The following is an 18416-nucleotide window of genomic DNA, read 5'->3' as shown; positions in this document are numbered from 1 at the left end:
AGTTGTACGGTGTGATTGGTGTGGCTGGTATGAGTCTTACCCGGGATTCAAGATCCTTCCTTATTATGTACGCTCGTCCGGGCACAGTATCTTAACTGAGGCTTGGAGGAGGGTCATAGGGGGAGGAGCCAGTGCACACCAGCTAGTCTAAAGCTTTTACTTTTTGTGCCCAGTCTCCTGCGGAGCCGCTATTCCCCATGGTCCTTACGGAGTTCCCAGCATCCACTACGGACTATGAGAAATAGAATTATCGGTAAGTAAATTCTTATTTTTTGTGCCTCCAGTGGCACCTTGGGATCTCAACGTAGTGTTGGATTTCCTAAAATCACATTGTTTTGAGCCACTTAAGAACGTGGAGTTGAAGTATCTCACGTGGAAAGTGGTCATATATATATTTGGCCTTGGCTTCGGCTAGGCGTGTGTCAGAATTGGCGGCTTTGTCGTGTGAAAGACCATAGGGACAGGGCAGAATTGAGGACTCGTCCCCAATTTCTCCCTAAGGTGGTATCAGCGTTTCATTTGAACCAACCTATTGTGGTGCCTGCGGCTACTCTGGTCTTGGAGGCTTCCAAGTTGCTGGATGTAGTCCGGGCCCTGAAAATCTATGTTTCCAGGACGGCTAGAGTCAGAAAATACTGACTCGCTGTTTCTCCTGCATGCACCCAACAAGCTGGGTGCTCCTGCTTCTAAGCAGACTATTGCTCGCTGGATCTGTAGCACGATTCACCTTACACATTCTGCGGCTGGACTGCCGCATCCTAAATCAGTAAAAGCCCATTCCAGGAGGAAGGGGGCTCTTCTTGGGCGGCTGCCCAAGGGGTCTCGGCATTACAACTTTGCCGAGCTGCTACTTGGTCGGGGTCAAACACGTTTGCAAAATTCTACAAGTTTGATACCCTGGCTGAGGAGGACCTTGAGTTTGCTTATTCGGTGCTGCAGAGTCATCCGCACTCTCCCGCCCGTTTGGGAGCTTTGGTATAATCCCCATGGTCCTTACGGAGTACCCAGCATCCACTAGGACGTCAGAGAAAATAAGAATTTACTCACCGGTAATTCTATTTCTCGTAGTCCGTAGTGGATGCTGGGAGCCCGTCCCAAGTGCGGATTGTCTGCAATACTTGTATATAGTTATTGCTTAACTAAAGGGTTATTGTTATGAGCCATCTGTTCAGTGAGGCTCAGTTGTTATTCATACTGTTAACTGGGTATAGTTATCACGAGTTGTACGGTGTGATTGGTGTGGCTGGTATGAGTCTTACCCTGGATTCCAAATCCTTTCCTTGTAGTGTCAGCTCTTCCGGGCACAGTTTCCCTAACTGAGGTCTGGAGGATGGGCATAGAGGGAGGAGCCAGTGCACACCAGATAGTACCTAATCTTTCTTTTAGAGTGCCCAGTCTCCTGCGGAGCCCGTCTATTCCCCATGGTCCTTACGGAGTACCCAGCATTCACTACGGACTACGAGAAATAGAATTACCGGTGAGTAAATTCTTATTTTTTTCTCTCCCAATTTGTGTCCAGTAGAATGGTCAGCAGTAATCATATTGACATTCATAAGGTTGACATCAGAACGCCAACATGATTCAAACAGTCGACAGGAACCGACAGGTTCCTAATTACAACATCTGCATGGAGGATGACCACTGTTAAGGTTATGAGCCACCATTAGGGTTAGGCTGTGGTGCGGAGGTTAGGATTAGGGTTTTTGATATGGGGAGAAACACTCATCAGACCTGATCTTCGGATGCCTTCACCAGAACTAATCCTCACATGACCACTGGGACCCAGTAGATGACACTGCCGCCAAGAGAGGGTAAGAGTTCACTAGGCCACCACGGTTTATTGATTGTTCATCACCGAAACCTATCATCCAAGAAGATATTGTATAATGTATGTTGGCCATTCGACACAGTCAGCATTCTCATGTATATATGTTGTACATGTCCTATATTGTTTCAAACTGTAAGGGCTTTTTTTTCTTGTTTTGCTCATTTGTTTATGTACTCTAATGGGCGCTGCGGATCCCTTGTGGCACCATATAAATAATAGATAATAATAATGACTGTCACCTAGTCATACCACACTCTTAACCACTTGCCTGGCGTGATGGTAGAACATTAGTAGAGAATTTTCTAGCAGCTACTGATCACCGAGGTACCTCCTGGACCCTCTGTGTCCTGTTCTCTTCCCCAGTGCCTGCCGTTCATCCGATAACTGTTGATCGGGCAGCCCGGCATACCCCCTAATGTTCCCATTAAAGAGTAGTAGCTTTGTGCACACACACACACTGATTGGCTGGGAAAACTACAGCAAGTAGGGGCCACCAGTGTTTACAGAGAATGATGACCTTTAGTTTCAAAACATATGTTTCACACTGTCGTAGATGTGATGTACCTGAACTGTTCTTGCTTTTTAGTTGCCTGCAATATATATTTACATTCCTTTGCTCCTTTATTTTTTAGATATTATAGTTTTGAGATTTATTTGAAAAATATTTATATATTTTAAAGAAATACTGTAACATTTTAAATTTTGTATCCTGCTGAAAGTGGGAAATTTTATATTCGAGCACTCACTCATACAGGGTAATGCAAATAATACTGCTCTTACACCCAATACTGTGGGTCGCAGCTGGGAGCCTGACACGACCATTTTACGCCAAACTGCAACACTGGTTATGCACATTCATGTGCAATAACCCGTGTTATATGATGGCGGTGTAAAAATTGTATAAATCTCCCAGATTTTAAAAGTTAACAAAAAAGGCACAGTATGTTATTCAGTTTTTTTGTACATAATCTAAAAGTGCATGGAATACAGTTTATTTTCAATTGGTTTTCTTGACATGTGGCAGTCTTCAGTTCATTAAAGGTTCTTGGTCGATGTTTAAAGACCTCCGCTTTCAGGTGGCCCTGCTGACTGTGTAGAGGCCTTTCATGGAGTAGTTGAGATTTGTTTTCCGCCCAGTAAGGAAAATTCTGCTTGTTAACGTAGCCAGACAAATGAAAATGAGCTTTGTCAAAAAATTGCAGAGATAACGCAGGACATGATCTGGACGATATTCTATCTAAAACCAGTTAAAAATAAGCTGTATTCCATGCACTTTTAGGTTATGTACTAAAATTTTGAATAGTATATACCAAGGCTTTTCTGTTAACCTTTAACATCTGAGGGGTTTTTGCCTCACCCTGTATTTACAATATTTTTGCTCAGTTGGCTGTAATATATTTATCACTGTTTTGTATAATTTATCTTTCAGTGGTGGGCTCAGTAACCTGCTATACAAGTGTAGTCTCATAGATGCAGTACAAACTCAATCCACTGAACCACGGCAAGTTCTTCTGCGGATTTATGGAGCCATCCTGCAGGTGATGTATTGGTTTGCATCTCGTGTCCATATGCGTTATTCTGTTTTTGAAATATGATTCAGGGATAGATGTACTTTAGTGGCACATATCATGCCGCTATAACTCTTCCTGCTTTGCATCTTTACCGAGGCAAAGCAAGACGGTACATCATCAAGATGTAAGAACATCTCGTTTGCCGGAGCGGAGGAATAAAAACTCCGCTCTCCAGACATCCCTGCTAGAGCCCATGGATGGCGGTCATTAGTTCGACATACATTTTGTTGACACGATCATTAGGTTGACATGAGTTTTTCACAATTTTTTTTTTACATTTTTTTAACTTTTCATACTTAACGATCCACGTGGAGTACAATTGGGAACAGTAACCTGTGCTGAGCGCAGCGGTAACAGAGCAAGGCACCGTGCCCGAAGCATGGCGAGTGAAGTGAGCCATGCGAGGGGGGTCGCGGTGCACTAATTGGGGTTGCCCGTCACTTTTCGAAGAAAAAGACACCCAAAAAAGTGTAAAATAACTCATGTCGACCTTTTTCCATGTCGACCTAGCACATGTTGACCTAGTGATCATGTCGACCAAACGTATGTAGACCTAACTCATGTCGACCTAATGAACCACACCCGAACCCATAGCGCATCAGCCTAGTGCTGATGCACTGTGTCTCCCTGCCCGGCCGGCTCCAGGGTGCAAGCGCCCTGGTCACACTTGCACACTTCTTATTCTACATACATGGGAGAAATGGTATCAGCGCAACTGGCACAAAACATAATCTACAGAACTGTGGGGTAGATGTATGAAACGCTAATGGAACTTCTCCCCCATATCGACTCTTCAGATATCTACCCCACAGTTCTGTAAATTGTTTTGTGCTGAAATATACCATATATTTGTATAGTAATTTCATAAGTATTTAATAGCTATTTCCTTCTGCAAATGTTAGTTGCTAAATGGGGTCTTGATGTGCCAGCAGTGAGGTATTTGCTATCCATTAGAGTTGTATTTAACTTTTTGCTGTACTTCTTGCAGGGTGTGGACTCTCTCGTTCTGGAGAGCGTTATGTTTGCAATCCTTGCTGAGCGTTCACTAGGCCCACAGCTGTATGGCGTGTTTCCACAAGGGCGTCTAGAGGAGTATATTCCGGTGAGAAGCTAAACCTGGAGGAAAAAGGGAGGGCTTCGAGCATTGGTATCATTATACCTGTCTGAAATTTAACTGACTCAGTATATATATTTTTGTTTTGTTTTTGCTTTTTATTTTTACAAACACATCTGCTTGGGTTTGGTAGCTGTAGTGTAGAAGACAAAACACATGGCAAGTGGATGAAAGGATATGGGTTTTCCTGTTCAATATTACTCTTGTGACTTTAGGCTATTTGGAGTGAATTTATATGGTAATAGGTTTATTAATTCATATAGGTCAAATTTTAATATATGGGTAATCCTCATACAGATATGTCCTCATACATACATTGTTTGCTGCAGTGACGCCAAACAGGCACACCACGTTGCGTGAGAATCTTTTAGTGTCGGGTGTCTTTTTTTTTTTTTTTTTTTTGCTGAAAAATGTGTGATAGATGCAATGTGACAAGTATGCATGAGGAGACTGCTGATTAATTTCATTATACAGATGTAGCCACTCATCGTTGCCACGATGCATACACACTGGCATACACATCGTGGCAAGATTCTGCGAATGCCGTGCTGTGACTGGTAGCAACCGGCGTTCGTTAATAGGTACGCACATTAATTAACGTGCACACTAGCTGCGCCATCCATGCAGCATAGAGGAGTGTGGCTACCTCTGTATGACACTTTTATATCTGTGTGAGTCTGAGTCTATATTTCTGTATACAAAGTGGTACAATGTAGCAGCTGCAGTTTTTTCCAATACAGAACAGTTCTATTCTGCTCCGTATATAGGGGCTAATTCAGGTTGGATCTCAATAAGCAATCCAACCGCAATTTATAAGAAAAAGATGCGGACGCATGCGCAGCGCCGGTCCTGTGCATGCGCCCACATTTTCTAATGGGCGGCCGCAGAAAATGTGTTCGCCTCTGCCTGTCAATCAGACAGAGGCGGGCAACGCTCTGTTTCCATGGAGGAGACGGAGCGTTGCAAGGGCGGAGGCGGCCGAACGGGGGCGGGGTGGGATTTGGTGTCGGGGCATGATCGCGGAGGCTGTGTGACATCACAGGCAGCCGCCGCGATGGGTACGATTGTGCCGAGTCTCCTGCTGCCACAGCTAAGCTGCGCTGGCAGGAGACGTCAATAATTTTTACGATGAAGCAGAAATTGCGAGGCGATAGCAATTTCTGCTTCATGAAGGAGGGGAGGCGCCGGTCAGCATGCTGGGCGGCCTTACCCAACGATGGGCGGCATCCATAAGGGATATTGGGGACACAGTATGATGGGTATAGACGGGTCCAAAGGAGCCAGTGCACTTTAAATTTCTTCACTGGGTGTGCTGGCTACTCCCCTCTATGCCCCCTCCCACATGCACTTTAGAAAAAAGTGCCCTCAGGAGAGGATGCACACTCTGCTAGCTCCAGAGTTTTCTTCAGTTTATTTTAAAACTTAATTTTTTTTTTCTCTGACGTCCTAGTGGATGCTGGGAACTCCGTAAGGACCATGGGGAATAGCGGCTCCGCAGGAGACTGGGCACAACTAAAGAAAGCTTTAGGACTACCTGGTGTGCACTGGCTCCTCCCTCTATGACCCTCCTCCAGACCTCAGTTAGAATTTTGTGCCCGGCTGAGCTGGATGCACACTAGGGGCTCTCCTGAGCTCTTAGAAAAAGAAAGTTTATTTTAGGTTTTTTATTTTCAGTGAGATCTGCTGGCAACAGACTCACTGCTACGAGGGACTAAGGGGAGAGAAGCGAACCTACCTGCTTGCAGCTAGCTTGGGCTTCTAGGCTACTGGACACCATTAGCTCCAGAGGGATCGAACACAGGCCCAGCCTCGGTCGTCCGGTCCCGGAGCCGCGCCGCCGTCCCCCTTACAGAGCCAGAAGCAAGAAGAGGGTCCTGGAAATCGGCGGCAGAAGACTTCGGTCTTCATCAAGGTAGCGCACAGCACTGCAGCTGTGCGCCATTGCTTCCCATGCACACCTCACACTCCGGTCACTGATGGGTGCAGGGCGCTGGGGGGGGGGCGCCCTGGGCTGCAATATTGAGTACCTTGGCTGGCAAATAACACATAATATAGTCATAGAGACTATATATGTGTAAAATACCCCTGCCAGATATACATAGAAAAAAGCGGGAGAAGTCCGCCGAAAAAGGGGCGGGGCTATCTCCCTCAGCACACTGGCGCCATTTTCCCTCACAGCTCCGCTGGAAGGATCGCTCCCAGGCTCTCCCCTGCAGTTTCCAGACTACATAGGGTAAAAAAGAGAGGGGGGGCACTAAATTTAGGCGCAATATTGTGTATACAAGCAGCTATTGGGAAAAATCACTCAGTTATAGTGTTAATCCCTGTGTTTTATATAGCGCTGTTGGTGTGTGCTGGCATACTCTTTCTCTGTCTCCCCAAAGGGCTTTGTGGGGTCCTGTCCTCAGTCAGAGCATTCCCTGTGTGTGTGCGGTGTGTCGGTACGGCTGTGTCGACATGTTTGATGAGGAGGCTTATGTGGAGGCGGAGCAGGTGCCGATAAATGTGATGTCACCCCCTGCGGGGTCGACACCTGAGTGGATGGTTATGTGGAAGGAATTACGCGACAGTGTCGACTCCTTACATAAAAGGTTTGACGACATATTAGATGTGGGACAGCCGGCTTCTCAGCCCGTGTCTGCCCAGACGTCTCAAAAGCCATCAGGGGCTCTAAAACGCCCGCTACCTCAGATGGCAGACACAGATGTCGACACAGATACTGACTCCAGTGTCGACGATGATGAGACTAGTGTACATTCCAATAGAGCCACACGTTACATGATTACGGCAATGAAAAATGTGTTGCACATTTCTGATATTACCCCAGGTACCACAAAAAAGGGTATTATGTTTGGGGAGAAAAAACTACCAGTGTTTTTTCCCCCATCTGATGAATTAAATGAAGTGTGTGAAGAAGCGTGGGCTTCCCCCGATAAGAAACTGGTAATTTCTAAAAAGTTACTAATGGCGTACCCTTTCCCGCCAGAGGACAGGTCACGTTGGGAGACATCCCCTAGGGTGGATAAAGCGCTCACACGTCTGTCAAAAAAGGTGGCACTACAGTCTCCGGACACGGCCGCCCTAAAGGAGCCTGCAGATAGAAAGCAGGAGGCTATCCTGAAGTCTGTATATACACACTCAGGTATTATACTGAGACCGGCTATTGCTTCAGCATGGATGTGCAGTGCTGCAGTTGCGTGGTCAGATTCCCTGTCGGAAAACATTGATACCCTAGACAGGGACACTATATTGCTAACCGTAGAGCATATTAAAGACGCTGTCTTGTACATGAGAGATGCACAGAGGGATATTTGCCGGCTGGCATCTAAAATAAACGCAATGTCCATTTCTGCCAGGAGAGGATTGTGGACTCGGCAGTGGACAGGAGATGCAGATTCTAAAAGGCACATGGAAGTATTGCCTTACAAGGGTGAGGAGTTGTTTTGGGATGGTCTCTCGGACCTCGTTTGCACAGCGACAGCTGGGAAGTCAGCATTTTTACCCCATGTTCCCTCACAGCCAAAGAAAGCACAGTATTATCAGGTACAGTCCTTTCGGCCCCAGAAAGGCAAGCGGGATAGAGGCGCGTCCTTTCTGCCCAGAGGCAGAGGTAGAGGGGAAAAAGCTGCAACATACAGCCAGTTCCCAGGAACAAAAGTCCTCCCCCGCTTCCTCTAAGTCCACCGCATGACGCTGGGGCTCCACAGGCGGAGCCAGGTACGGTGGGGGCCCGTCTCAAGAACTTCAGCGACCAGTGGGCTCGCTCACGGGTGGATCCCTGGATTCTACAAGTAGTATCTCAGGGGTACAAGCTGGAATTCGAGACGTCTCCCCCTCGCCGTTTTCTCAAATCTGCCTTGCCGACAGCTCCCCCGGACAGGGAGGCAGTGCTGGAGGCGATTCACAAGCTGTATTCTCAGCAGGTGATAATCAAGGTACCCCTCCTTCAACAAGGACGGGGTTACTATTCCACAATGTTTGTGGTACCGAAACCGGACGGTTCGGTGAGACCCATTTTAAATTTAAAATCCTTGAACACTTATATAAGAAGGTTCAAGTTCAAGATGGAATCGCTCAGGGCGGTGATTGCAAGCCTGGACGAGGGGGATTCCATGGTATCACTGGACATCAAGGATGCTTACCTGCATGTCCCCATTTACCCTCCTCACCAGGAGTACCTCAGATTTGTGGTACAGGACTGTCATTACCAATTCCAGACGTTGCTGTTTGGTCTGTCCACGGCACCGAGTGTATTTACCAAGGTAATGGCCGAAATGATGATACTCCTTCGGAGAAAGGGAGTTTTAATTATCCCGTACTTGGACGATCTCCTTATAAAGGCGAGGTCCGGGGGAACAGTTGTTGATCGGTGTAGCACTGGCTCGGGAAGTGCTACAACAGCACGGCTGGATCCTGAATATTCCAAAGTCGCAGCTGGTTCCTACAACGCGTCTACTGTTCCTGGGGATGGTTCTGGACACAGAACAGAAAAAAGTATTTCTCCCGGAGGAGAAGGCCAAGGAGTTGTCATCTCTAGTCAGAGACCTCCTAAAACCAAAACAGGTGTCGGTGCACCACTGCACGCGAGTCCTGGGAAAGATGGTGGCTTCTTACGAAGCAATTCCATTCGGAAAGTTCCATGCAAGGATCTTTCAGTGGGATCTGTTAGACAAGTGGTCCGGATCGCATCTTCAGATGCATCGGCTGATAACCCTGTCTCCAAGGACCAGGGTGTCGCTGTTGTGGTGGCTGCAGAGTGCTCATCTTCTAGAGGGCCGCAGATTCGGCATACAGGACTGGGTCCTGGTGACCACGGATGCCAGCCTTCGAGGTTGGGGGGCAGTCACACAGGGAAGAAACTTCCAGGGACTATGGACAAGTCAGGAGACTTCCCTACACATAAATATTCTGGAACTAAGGGCCATTTACAATGCCCTAAGTCAGGCAAGACCCCTGCTTCAACACCAGCCGGTGCTGATCCAGTCAGACAACATCACGGCGGTCGCCCATTTAAACCGACAGGGCGGCACAAGAAGCAGGATGGCAATGGCAGAAGCCACAAGGATTCTCCGATGGGCGAAAAATCATGTGTTAGCACTGTCAGCAGTGTTAATTCCCGGAGTGGACAACTGGGAAGCAGACTTTCTCAGCAGACACGACCTCCACCCGGGAGAGTGGGGACTTCATCCAGAAGTCTTCCAAATGATTGTACACCGGTGGGAAAGGCCACAGGTGGACATGATGGCGTCCCGCCTCAACAAAAAGCTAAAAAGATATTGCGCCAGGTCAAGGGACCCTCAGGCGATAGCTGTGGACGCTCTGGTAACACCGTGGGTGTACCGGTCGGTGTATGTGTTCCCTCCTCTGCCTCTCATACCCAAGGTACTGAGACTAATAAGAAGGAGAGGAGTAAGAACTATACTCATTGTTCCGGATTGGCCAAGAAGAGCTTGATACCCAGAACTTCAAGAAATGATCTCAGAGGACCCATGGCCTCTGCCGCTCAGACAGGACCTGCTGCAGCAGGGGCCCTGTCTGTTCCAAGACTTACCGCGGCTGCGTTTGACGGCATGGCGGTTGAACGCCGGATCCTGAAGGAAAAGGGCATTCCGGAGAAAGTTATCCCTACGCTTATTAAAGCTAGGAAAGAAGTGACCGCAAACCATTATCACCGCATATGGCGGAAATATGTTGCATGGTGTGAGGCCAGGAAGGCCCCAACGGAGGAATTTCAGCTAGGTCGATTTCTGCACTTCCTACAGTCAGGGGTGACTATGGGCCTAAAATTGGGTTCCATTAAGGTCCAGATTTCGGCTCTTATCGATTTTCTTCCAAAAAGAACTGGCTTCACTACCTGAAGTTAAGACATTTGTTAAGGGAGTGCTGCATATTCAGCCCCCTTTTGTGCCCCCAGTGGCACCTTGGGATCTCAACGTGGTGTTGGATTTCCTAAAGTCGCATTGGTTTGAACCACTTAAAACCGTGGAACTAAAATATCTCACGTGGAAAGTGGTCATGCTGTTGGCCTTGGCCAGGCGTGTGTCAGAATTGGCGGCTTTGTCTTGTAAAAGCCCTTATCTGATTTTCCATATGGATAAGGCGGAATTGAGGACTCGTCCCCAATTTCTCCCAAAGGATGCGGCTACTCGTGACTTGGAGGACTCCAAGTTGCTGGACGTAGTCCGGGCCCTAAAAATCTATGTTTCCAGGACAGCTGGAGTCAGAAAGACTGACTCGCTATTTATCCTGCATGCGCCCAACAAGTTGGGTGCGCCTGCTTCAAAGCAGACTACTGCTCGCTGGATCTGTAGCACGATTCAACTTGCACATTCTGCGGCTGGACTGCCGCATCCTAAATCTGTCAAAGCCCATTCCACGAGGAAGGTGGGCTCTTCTTGGGCGGCTGCCCGAGGGGTCTCGGCTTTACAACTTTGCCGAGCAGCTACTTAGTCGGGGTCTAACACATTTGCTAAATTCTACAAGTTTGATACCCTGGCTGAGGAGGACCTAGAGTTCGCTTATTCGGTGCTGCAGAGTCATCCGCACTCTCCCGCCCGTTTGGGAGCTTTGGTATAATCCCCATGGTCCTTACGGAGTTCCCAGCATCCACTAGGACGTCAGAGAAAATAAGATTTTACTCACCGGTAAATCTATTTCTCGTAGTCCGTAGTGGATGCTGGGCGCCCGTCCCAAGTGCGGATTGTCTGCAATACTTGTATATAGTTATTGTTTAACTAAAGGGTTATTGTTGAGCCATCTGTTGAGAGGCTCAGTTATATTTCATACTGTTAACTGGGTATAGTATCACGAGTTATACGGTGTGGCTGGTATGAGTCTTACCCGGGATTCAAAATCCTTTCCTTATTGTGTCAGCTCTTCCGGGCACAGTATCCTAACTGAGGTCTGGAGGAGGGTCATAGAGGGAGGAGCCAGTGCACACCAGGTAGTCCTAAAGCTTTCTTTAGTTGTGCCCAGTCTCCTGCGGAGCCGCTATTCCCCATGGTCCTTACGGAGTTCCCAGCATCCACTACGGACTACGAGAAATAGATTTACCGGTGAGTAAAATCTTATTTTTAGGTATGCTGTTTGGGTAACAGCATACCTGCGCCATGGGATTTAGGAGGGGGGGGGGGGGGGGGGGGGGGGTCACCGGCCTCGCAAGGTGCAGAATTGCTTCCCCGCTTCAGGACCAACGTCCTCAGGGGTTGTTTGTTCAACACTCCCTGCATCTTGGCTGTCGCAACTGCAGCACGCCGCACACCCCTAACACTGCCTGAAGGTGATCGTTGGTGGTGAGTACAAACCGCTGGAGGGGTCTCCCGGTTCCTGGTGCGGCAAAAGCGCGGGTGAGGCATACGGGTCCCTTCTGGGGGGGGCCCCGCTATAGCCCCTGCGTGAAACTGGCTTGCGATGGCTGTACTTAACATTTATGTGATGCTACAGCATGATTAGGAGACATGGCCAGTATAAATATATATCTGTAGCCACGGCGCCATTACGGGGGGCGGGGCTACATCAGAGCGGGCTCGGCTGCATTTTGGCGCCTTCCTCTGCATAAGCAGCAGCAGCCTCACATAGCTTCTCCAGACTGTCACACGGTGGATCACTACAGGGTGTAGTTGGGGGAGAGACGCTATTTGTGCGCAGATATTATTCCTCTAAGGGGATTCATTATCTAAACAGTTTTCACTGATGTATATAAAAACGCTGGCAGCCTCACTGGGGCTCTGCAGCGTTGGGTGTGCTGGTGTTCTCTCTTCTTCTGTGTCTCCTCTCACATGCAATAGGTCAGGCTTACATTGTAAATCAGTCTGTGTTGTATGTGTATTGTGTGTACTTCATAATGGTAAAACACAAGTTATGCAGTGTATGTAATACCAGATTCTCCCCACTCTCATCTGGTTCCATATCATGTGAGCAGTGTAGTCAGTGATCACAAAATGCTGAGGACAATGTGGGGGAGAGTCAGGAGCCCTCCTGGCTGGGGGCTGTCAAAACTATGATATCTGATATGTCATCTCAACTCATTGCAAATGCCAACAAAACACAAGAACTGCAGCAAGCAGTAGCAGATCTAGCTGCCAGGGCTGATGTTCCCCATCTCCCCCTGTCTACTACAGGTGCGCATAAACGTACTTTACCTGCACTTCTATCAGATACTGATGATGATTTACAGGATGATGTGGATCCCATAAGTGGGGATTCCACCCCTGCACAGGGTATTGAACCCCTCATTTTGGCTATAAAGGATGTGCTAAAGCTCTCCCTAGATGACACTACTAATCCGCAGTCTTTTTTCTCTGACGTCCTAGTGGATGTTGGGAACTCCGTAAGGACCATGGGGAATAGCGGCTCCGCAGGAGACTGGGCACAAAAGAAAAGCTTTAGGACTACCTGGTGTGCACTGGCTCCTCCCCCTATGACCCTCCTCCAAGCCTCAGTTAGATTTTTGTGCCCGACCGAGCAGGGTGCAATCTAGGGGGCTCTCCTGAGCTCTTTAGAAAAAAGATAGTTTTAGGTTTTTTATTTTCAGTGAGACCTGCTGGCAACAGACTCACTGCATCGAGGGACTAAGGGGAGAAGAAGCGAACCTGCCTGCTTGCAGCCAGCTTGGGCTTCTTAGGCTACTGGACACCATTAGCTCCAGAGGGACCGAACACAGGCCCAGCCTCAGAGTCCGGTCCCAGAGCCGCGCCGCCGGCCCCCTTACAGAGCCAGAAGCAAGAAGAGGTCCGGAAAATCGGCGGCAGAAGACATCAGTCTTCAACAAGGTAGCGCACAGCACTGCAGCTGTGCGCCATTGCTCCTCATGCACACCTCACACTGCGGTCACTGATGGGTGCAGGGTGCTGGGGGGGGGGCGCCCTGAGCAGCAATAAAAACACCTTGGCTGGCAAAAATACATCACATATAACCCCCAGGGCTATATGGATGTATATTAACCCCTGCCAGATTCCAGAAAAAAGCGGGAGAAAAGTCAGCCGAGAAGGGGGCGGAGCCTATCTCCTCAGCACACTGGCGCCATTTTCCCTCACAGCTCCGCTGGAAGGACGTCTCCCTGACTCTCCCCTGCAGTCCTGCACTACAGAAAAGGGTAAAACAAGAGGGGGGGGGGGCACTAATTAGGCGCAGTAATAATATAAACAGCAGCTATAAGGGGAAAAACACTCTGTATAGTGTTATCCCAGTATATATATATATAGCGCTCTGGTGTGTGCTGGCATACTCTCCCTCTGTCTCCCCAAAGGGCTAGTGGGGTCCTGTCCTCTATCAGAGCATTCCCTGTGTGTGTGCTGTGTGTCGGTACGATTGTGTCGACATGTATGAGGAGGAAAATGATGTGGAGGCGGAGCAATTGCCTGTAATGGAGATGTCACCCCCTAGGGAGTCGACACCTGAGTGGATGGGCTTATGGAAGGAATTACGTGACAGTGTCAGCTCTTTACAAAAGACGGTTGATGACATGAGACAGCCGGCTACTCAGCTTGTGCCTGTCCAGGGGCTCTAAAACGCCCGTTACCTCAGATGGCAGATACAGACGCCGACACGGATACTGACTCCAGTGTCGACGATGAAGAGACGAATGTGACTTCCAGTAGGGCCACACGTTACATGATTGAGGCAATGAAAAATGTTTTACACATTTCTGATAGTACAAGTACCACTAAAAAGGGTATTATGTTTGGTGAGAAAAAACTACCTATAGTTTTTCCTGCATCTGAAGAATTAAGTGAAGTGTGTGATGAAGCGTGGGTTTCCCCCGATAAAAAACTGATAATTCCTAAAAGGTTATTGGCATCATACCCCTTCCCGCCAGAGGATAGGGCACGTTGGGAAACATCCCCTAGGGTGGATAAAGCGCTCACACGCTTGTCTAAACAGGTGGCACTACCGTCTCCTGATACGGCTGCCCTAAAGGAACCTGCTGACAGAAAGCAGGAGAATATCCTAAAATGTATATACACTCACACGGGTGTTATACTGCGACCAGCAATCGCCTCAGCCTGGATGTGCAGTGCTGGGGTGGCTTGGTCGGATTCCCTGACTGAAAATATTGATACCCTAGATAGGGACAGTATATTACTGACTATAGAGCATTTAAAAGATGCATTTTTATATATGCGTGATGCACAGAGGGATATTTGCCGACTGGCATCAAGAGTAAGTGCGCTGTCCATTTCTGCCAGAAGAGGGTTATGGACGTGGCAGTGGTCAGGTGATGCGGATTCCAAAAGGCATATGGAAGTATTGCCTTATAAAGGGGAGGAGTTATTTGGGGTAGGTCTATCAGACCTAGTGGCCACGGCAACGGCTGGGAAATCCACATTTTTACCCCAGGTAGCCTCTCAACATAAGAAGACGCCGTATTATCAGGCGCAGTCCTTTCGGCCCCATAAGGGCAAGCGGGCAAAAGGCTCCTCTTTTCTGCCTCGTGGCAGAGGGAGAGGAAAAAGGCTGCAGCAAACAGCCAGTTCCCAGGAACAGAAGCCCTCTCCCGCTTCTGCCAAGTCCTCAGCATGACGATGGGGCTTTACAAGCGGACTCAGGCACGGTGGGGGCCCGTCTCAAGAATTTCAGCGCGCAGTGGGCTCACTCACAAGTGGACCCCTGGATCCTTCAGGTGGTATCTCAGGGGTACAAATTGGAATTCGAGACGTCTCCCCCTCGCCGTTTCCTAAAGTCTGCTTTACCGACGTCTCCCTCCGACAGGGAGGCGGTACTGGAAGCCATTCACAAGCTGTATTCTCAGCAGGTGATAATCAAGGTACCCCTCCTGCAACAGTGAAAGGGGTATTATTCCACGCTGTTTGTGGTACCGAAGCCGGACGGCTCGGTGAGACCTATTTTAAATCTGAAATCCTTGAACACTTACATACAGAGGTTCAAATTCAAGATGGAGTCACTCAGAGCGGTGATTGCGAACCTGGAAGAAGGGGATTATATGGTGTCTCTGGACATCAAGGATGCTTACCTCCATGTCCCAATTTACCCTTCTCACCAAGGGTACTTCAGGTTTGTGGTACAGAACTGCCACTATCAGTTTCAGACGCTGCCGTTTGGATTGTCCACGGCACCCCGGGTCTTTACCAAAGTAATGGCCGAAATGATGATACTCCTCCGAAGGAAAGGAGTTTTAATTATCCCTTACTTGGACGATCTCCTGATAAGGGCAAGATCCAGGGAACAGTTGGTAGTCGGGGTAGCACTATCTCAAGTAGTGTTGCGGCAGCACGGTTGGATTCTCAATATCCCAAAATCGCAGCTGATCCCGACGACACGTCTTCTATTCCTAGGGATGATCCTGGACACAGTCCAGAAAAAGGTGTTTCTCCCGGAGGAGAAAGCCAGGGAGTTATCCGAGCTAGTCAGAAGCCTCCTAAAACCAGGCCAAGTCTCAGTGCATCAATGCACAAGGGTCCTGGGAAAAATGGTGGCTTCTTACGAAGCAATCCCATTCGGCAGATTCCACGCAAGAACATTCCAGTGGGACCTGCTGGACAAATGGTCCGGATCGCATCTTCAGATGCATCGGCGGATAACCCTGTCACCAAGGACAAGGGTTTCTCTCCTGTGGTGGTTGCAGAGTGCTCATCTTCTAGAGGGCCGCAGATTCGGCATTCAGGATTGGCCGGTGCTGATCCAGTCGGACAACATCACGGCAGTCGCCCACGTAAACAGACAGGGCGGCACAAGAAGCAGGAGGGCAATGGCAGAAGCTGCAAGGATTCTTCGCTGGGCGGAAAATCATGTGATAGCACTGTCAGCAGTGTTCATTCCGGGAGTGGACAACTGGGAAGCAGACTTCCTCAGCAGGCACGACCTCCACCCGGGAGAGTGGGGACTTCACCCAGAAGTCTTCCACATGATTGTAAACCGTTGGGAAAAACCAAAGGTGGACAGGTATTGCGCCAGGTCACGAGACCCTCAGGCAATAGCTGTGGACGCTCTGGTAACACCGTGGGTGTACCAGTCAGTGTATGTGTTCCCTCCTCTGCCTCTCATACCCAAGGTATTGAGAATTATAAGACGGAGAGGAGTAAGAACTATACTCGTGGCTCCGGATTGGCCAAGAAGGACTTGGTACCCGGAACTTCAAGAGATGCTCACAGAGGACCCATGGCCTCTACCTCTAAGGAGGGACCTGCTCCAGCAAGGACCCTGTCTGTTCCAAGACTTACCGCGGCTGCGTTTGACGGCATGGCGGTTGAACGCCGGATCCTGAAGGAAAAAGGCATTCCGGAGGAAGTCATCCCTACCCTGATCAAAGCCAGGAAGGATGTAACCGCAAAGCATTATCACCGCATTTGGCGAAAATATGTTGCGTGGTGCGAGGCCAGGAAGGCCCCAATGGAGGAATTTCAACTAGGTCGATTCCTGCATTTCCTGCAAACAGGAGTGTCTATGGGCCTCAAATTGGGATCCATTAAGGTTCAGATTTCGGCCCTGTCGATTTTCTTCCAGAAAGAACTGGCTTCAGTTCCTGAAGTTCAGACATTTGTCAAGGGGGTGCTGCATATACAGCCTCCTTTTGTGCCTCCAGTGGCACCTTGGGATCTCAATGTAGTTTTGGGGTTCCTCAAATCACATTGGTTTGAACCGCTTAAATCTGTGGATTTAAAATATCTCACATGGAAAGTGGTCATGCTGTTGGCCCTGGCTTCGGCCAGGCGCGTGTCAGAATTGGCGGCTTTATCCTGTAAAAGCCCTTATCTGATTTTCCATTCGGGCAGGGCGGAATTGAGGACTCGTCCTCAGTTTCTCCCTAAGGTGGTGTCAGCGTTTCACCTGAACCAGCCTATTGTGGTGCCTGCAGCTACTAGGAATTTGGAGGACTCCAAGTTGCTAGACGTTGTCAGGGCCCTGAAAATATATGTTTCCAGGACGGCTGGAGTCAGAAAATCTGACTCGCTGTTTATCCTGTACGCACCCAACAAGCTGGGTGCTCCTGCTTCTAAGCAGACCATTGCGCGCTGGATCTGTAATACAATTCAGCTTGCGCATTCTGTGGCAGGCCTGCCACAGCCAAAATCTGTAAATGCCCACTCCACAAGGAAGGTGGGCTCATCCTGGGCGGCTGCCCGAGGGGTCTCGGCGTTACAACTTTGCCGAGCTGCTACTTGGTCAGGGTCAAATACCTTTGTAAAATTTTACAAATTTGACACTCTGGCTGAGGAGGACCTTGAGTTCTCTCATTCGGTGCTGCAGAGTCATCCGCACTCTCCCGCCCGTTTGGGAGCTTTGGTATAATCCCCATGGTCCTTACGGAGTTCCCAGCATCCACTAGGACGTCAGAGAAAATAAGAATTTACTTACCGATAATTCTATTTCTCGTAGTCCGTAGTGGATGCTGGGCGCCCATCCCAAGTGCGGATTATCTGCAATACTTGTACATAGTTATTGTTAACAATTCGGGTTATTGTTGTTGTGAGCCATCTATCCAGAGGCTCCTCTGTTATCATGCTGTTAACTGGGTTCATATCACAAGTTGTACGGTGTGATTGGTGTGGCTGGTATGAGTCTTACCCGGGATTCAAAATCCTTCCTTATTGTGTACGCTCGTCCGGGCACAGTATCCTAACTGAGGCTTGGAGGAGGGTCATAGGGGGAGGAGCCAGTGCACACCAGGTAGTCCTAAAGCTTTTCTTTTGTGCCCAGTCTCCTGCGGAGCCGCTATTCCCCATGGTCCTTACGGAGTTCCCAGCATCCACTACGGACTACGAGAAATAGAATTATCGGTAAGTAAATTCTTATTTTTTCCTCCCACAAGACAAACTGACTGGAAAAATCCAGATAAGAAGTATCAGGTGTCAAAATGGTTTTTGCATACATTCACCTTTGCCCCTGAGGGCAGAAAATTCTGGGAGGAATCTCCGCATGTAGATGTCTCAAGGCGGTGCTCCTG

The 18416-nt window shown here is 48.7% G+C and overlaps 1 protein-coding gene across 1 annotated transcript in view; it reads left to right on the top strand.

Moving 5' to 3' along the window:
• CHKB (choline kinase beta) overlaps nucleotides 1–18416 on the top strand; it is a 179003-nt gene that overhangs the window by 47203 nt on the left and 113384 nt on the right. The window contains exons 2-3 of the mRNA XM_063926626.1: nucleotides 3258–3366; nucleotides 4388–4501. Coding sequence (XP_063782696.1) covers nucleotides 3258–3366; nucleotides 4388–4501 — 223 coding nt within the window. The remainder of the gene's footprint in view (nucleotides 1–3257; nucleotides 3367–4387; nucleotides 4502–18416) is intronic.

The sequence above is a fragment of the Pseudophryne corroboree genome, chromosome 6 (genome assembly GCF_028390025.1).
Source record: "Pseudophryne corroboree isolate aPseCor3 chromosome 6, aPseCor3.hap2, whole genome shotgun sequence".
NCBI lineage: Eukaryota > Metazoa > Chordata > Amphibia > Anura > Myobatrachidae > Pseudophryne > Pseudophryne corroboree.
The sequence above is the reverse complement of the archived record's forward strand: the minus strand, read 5'-3'. Positions and strand labels throughout refer to the sequence as shown.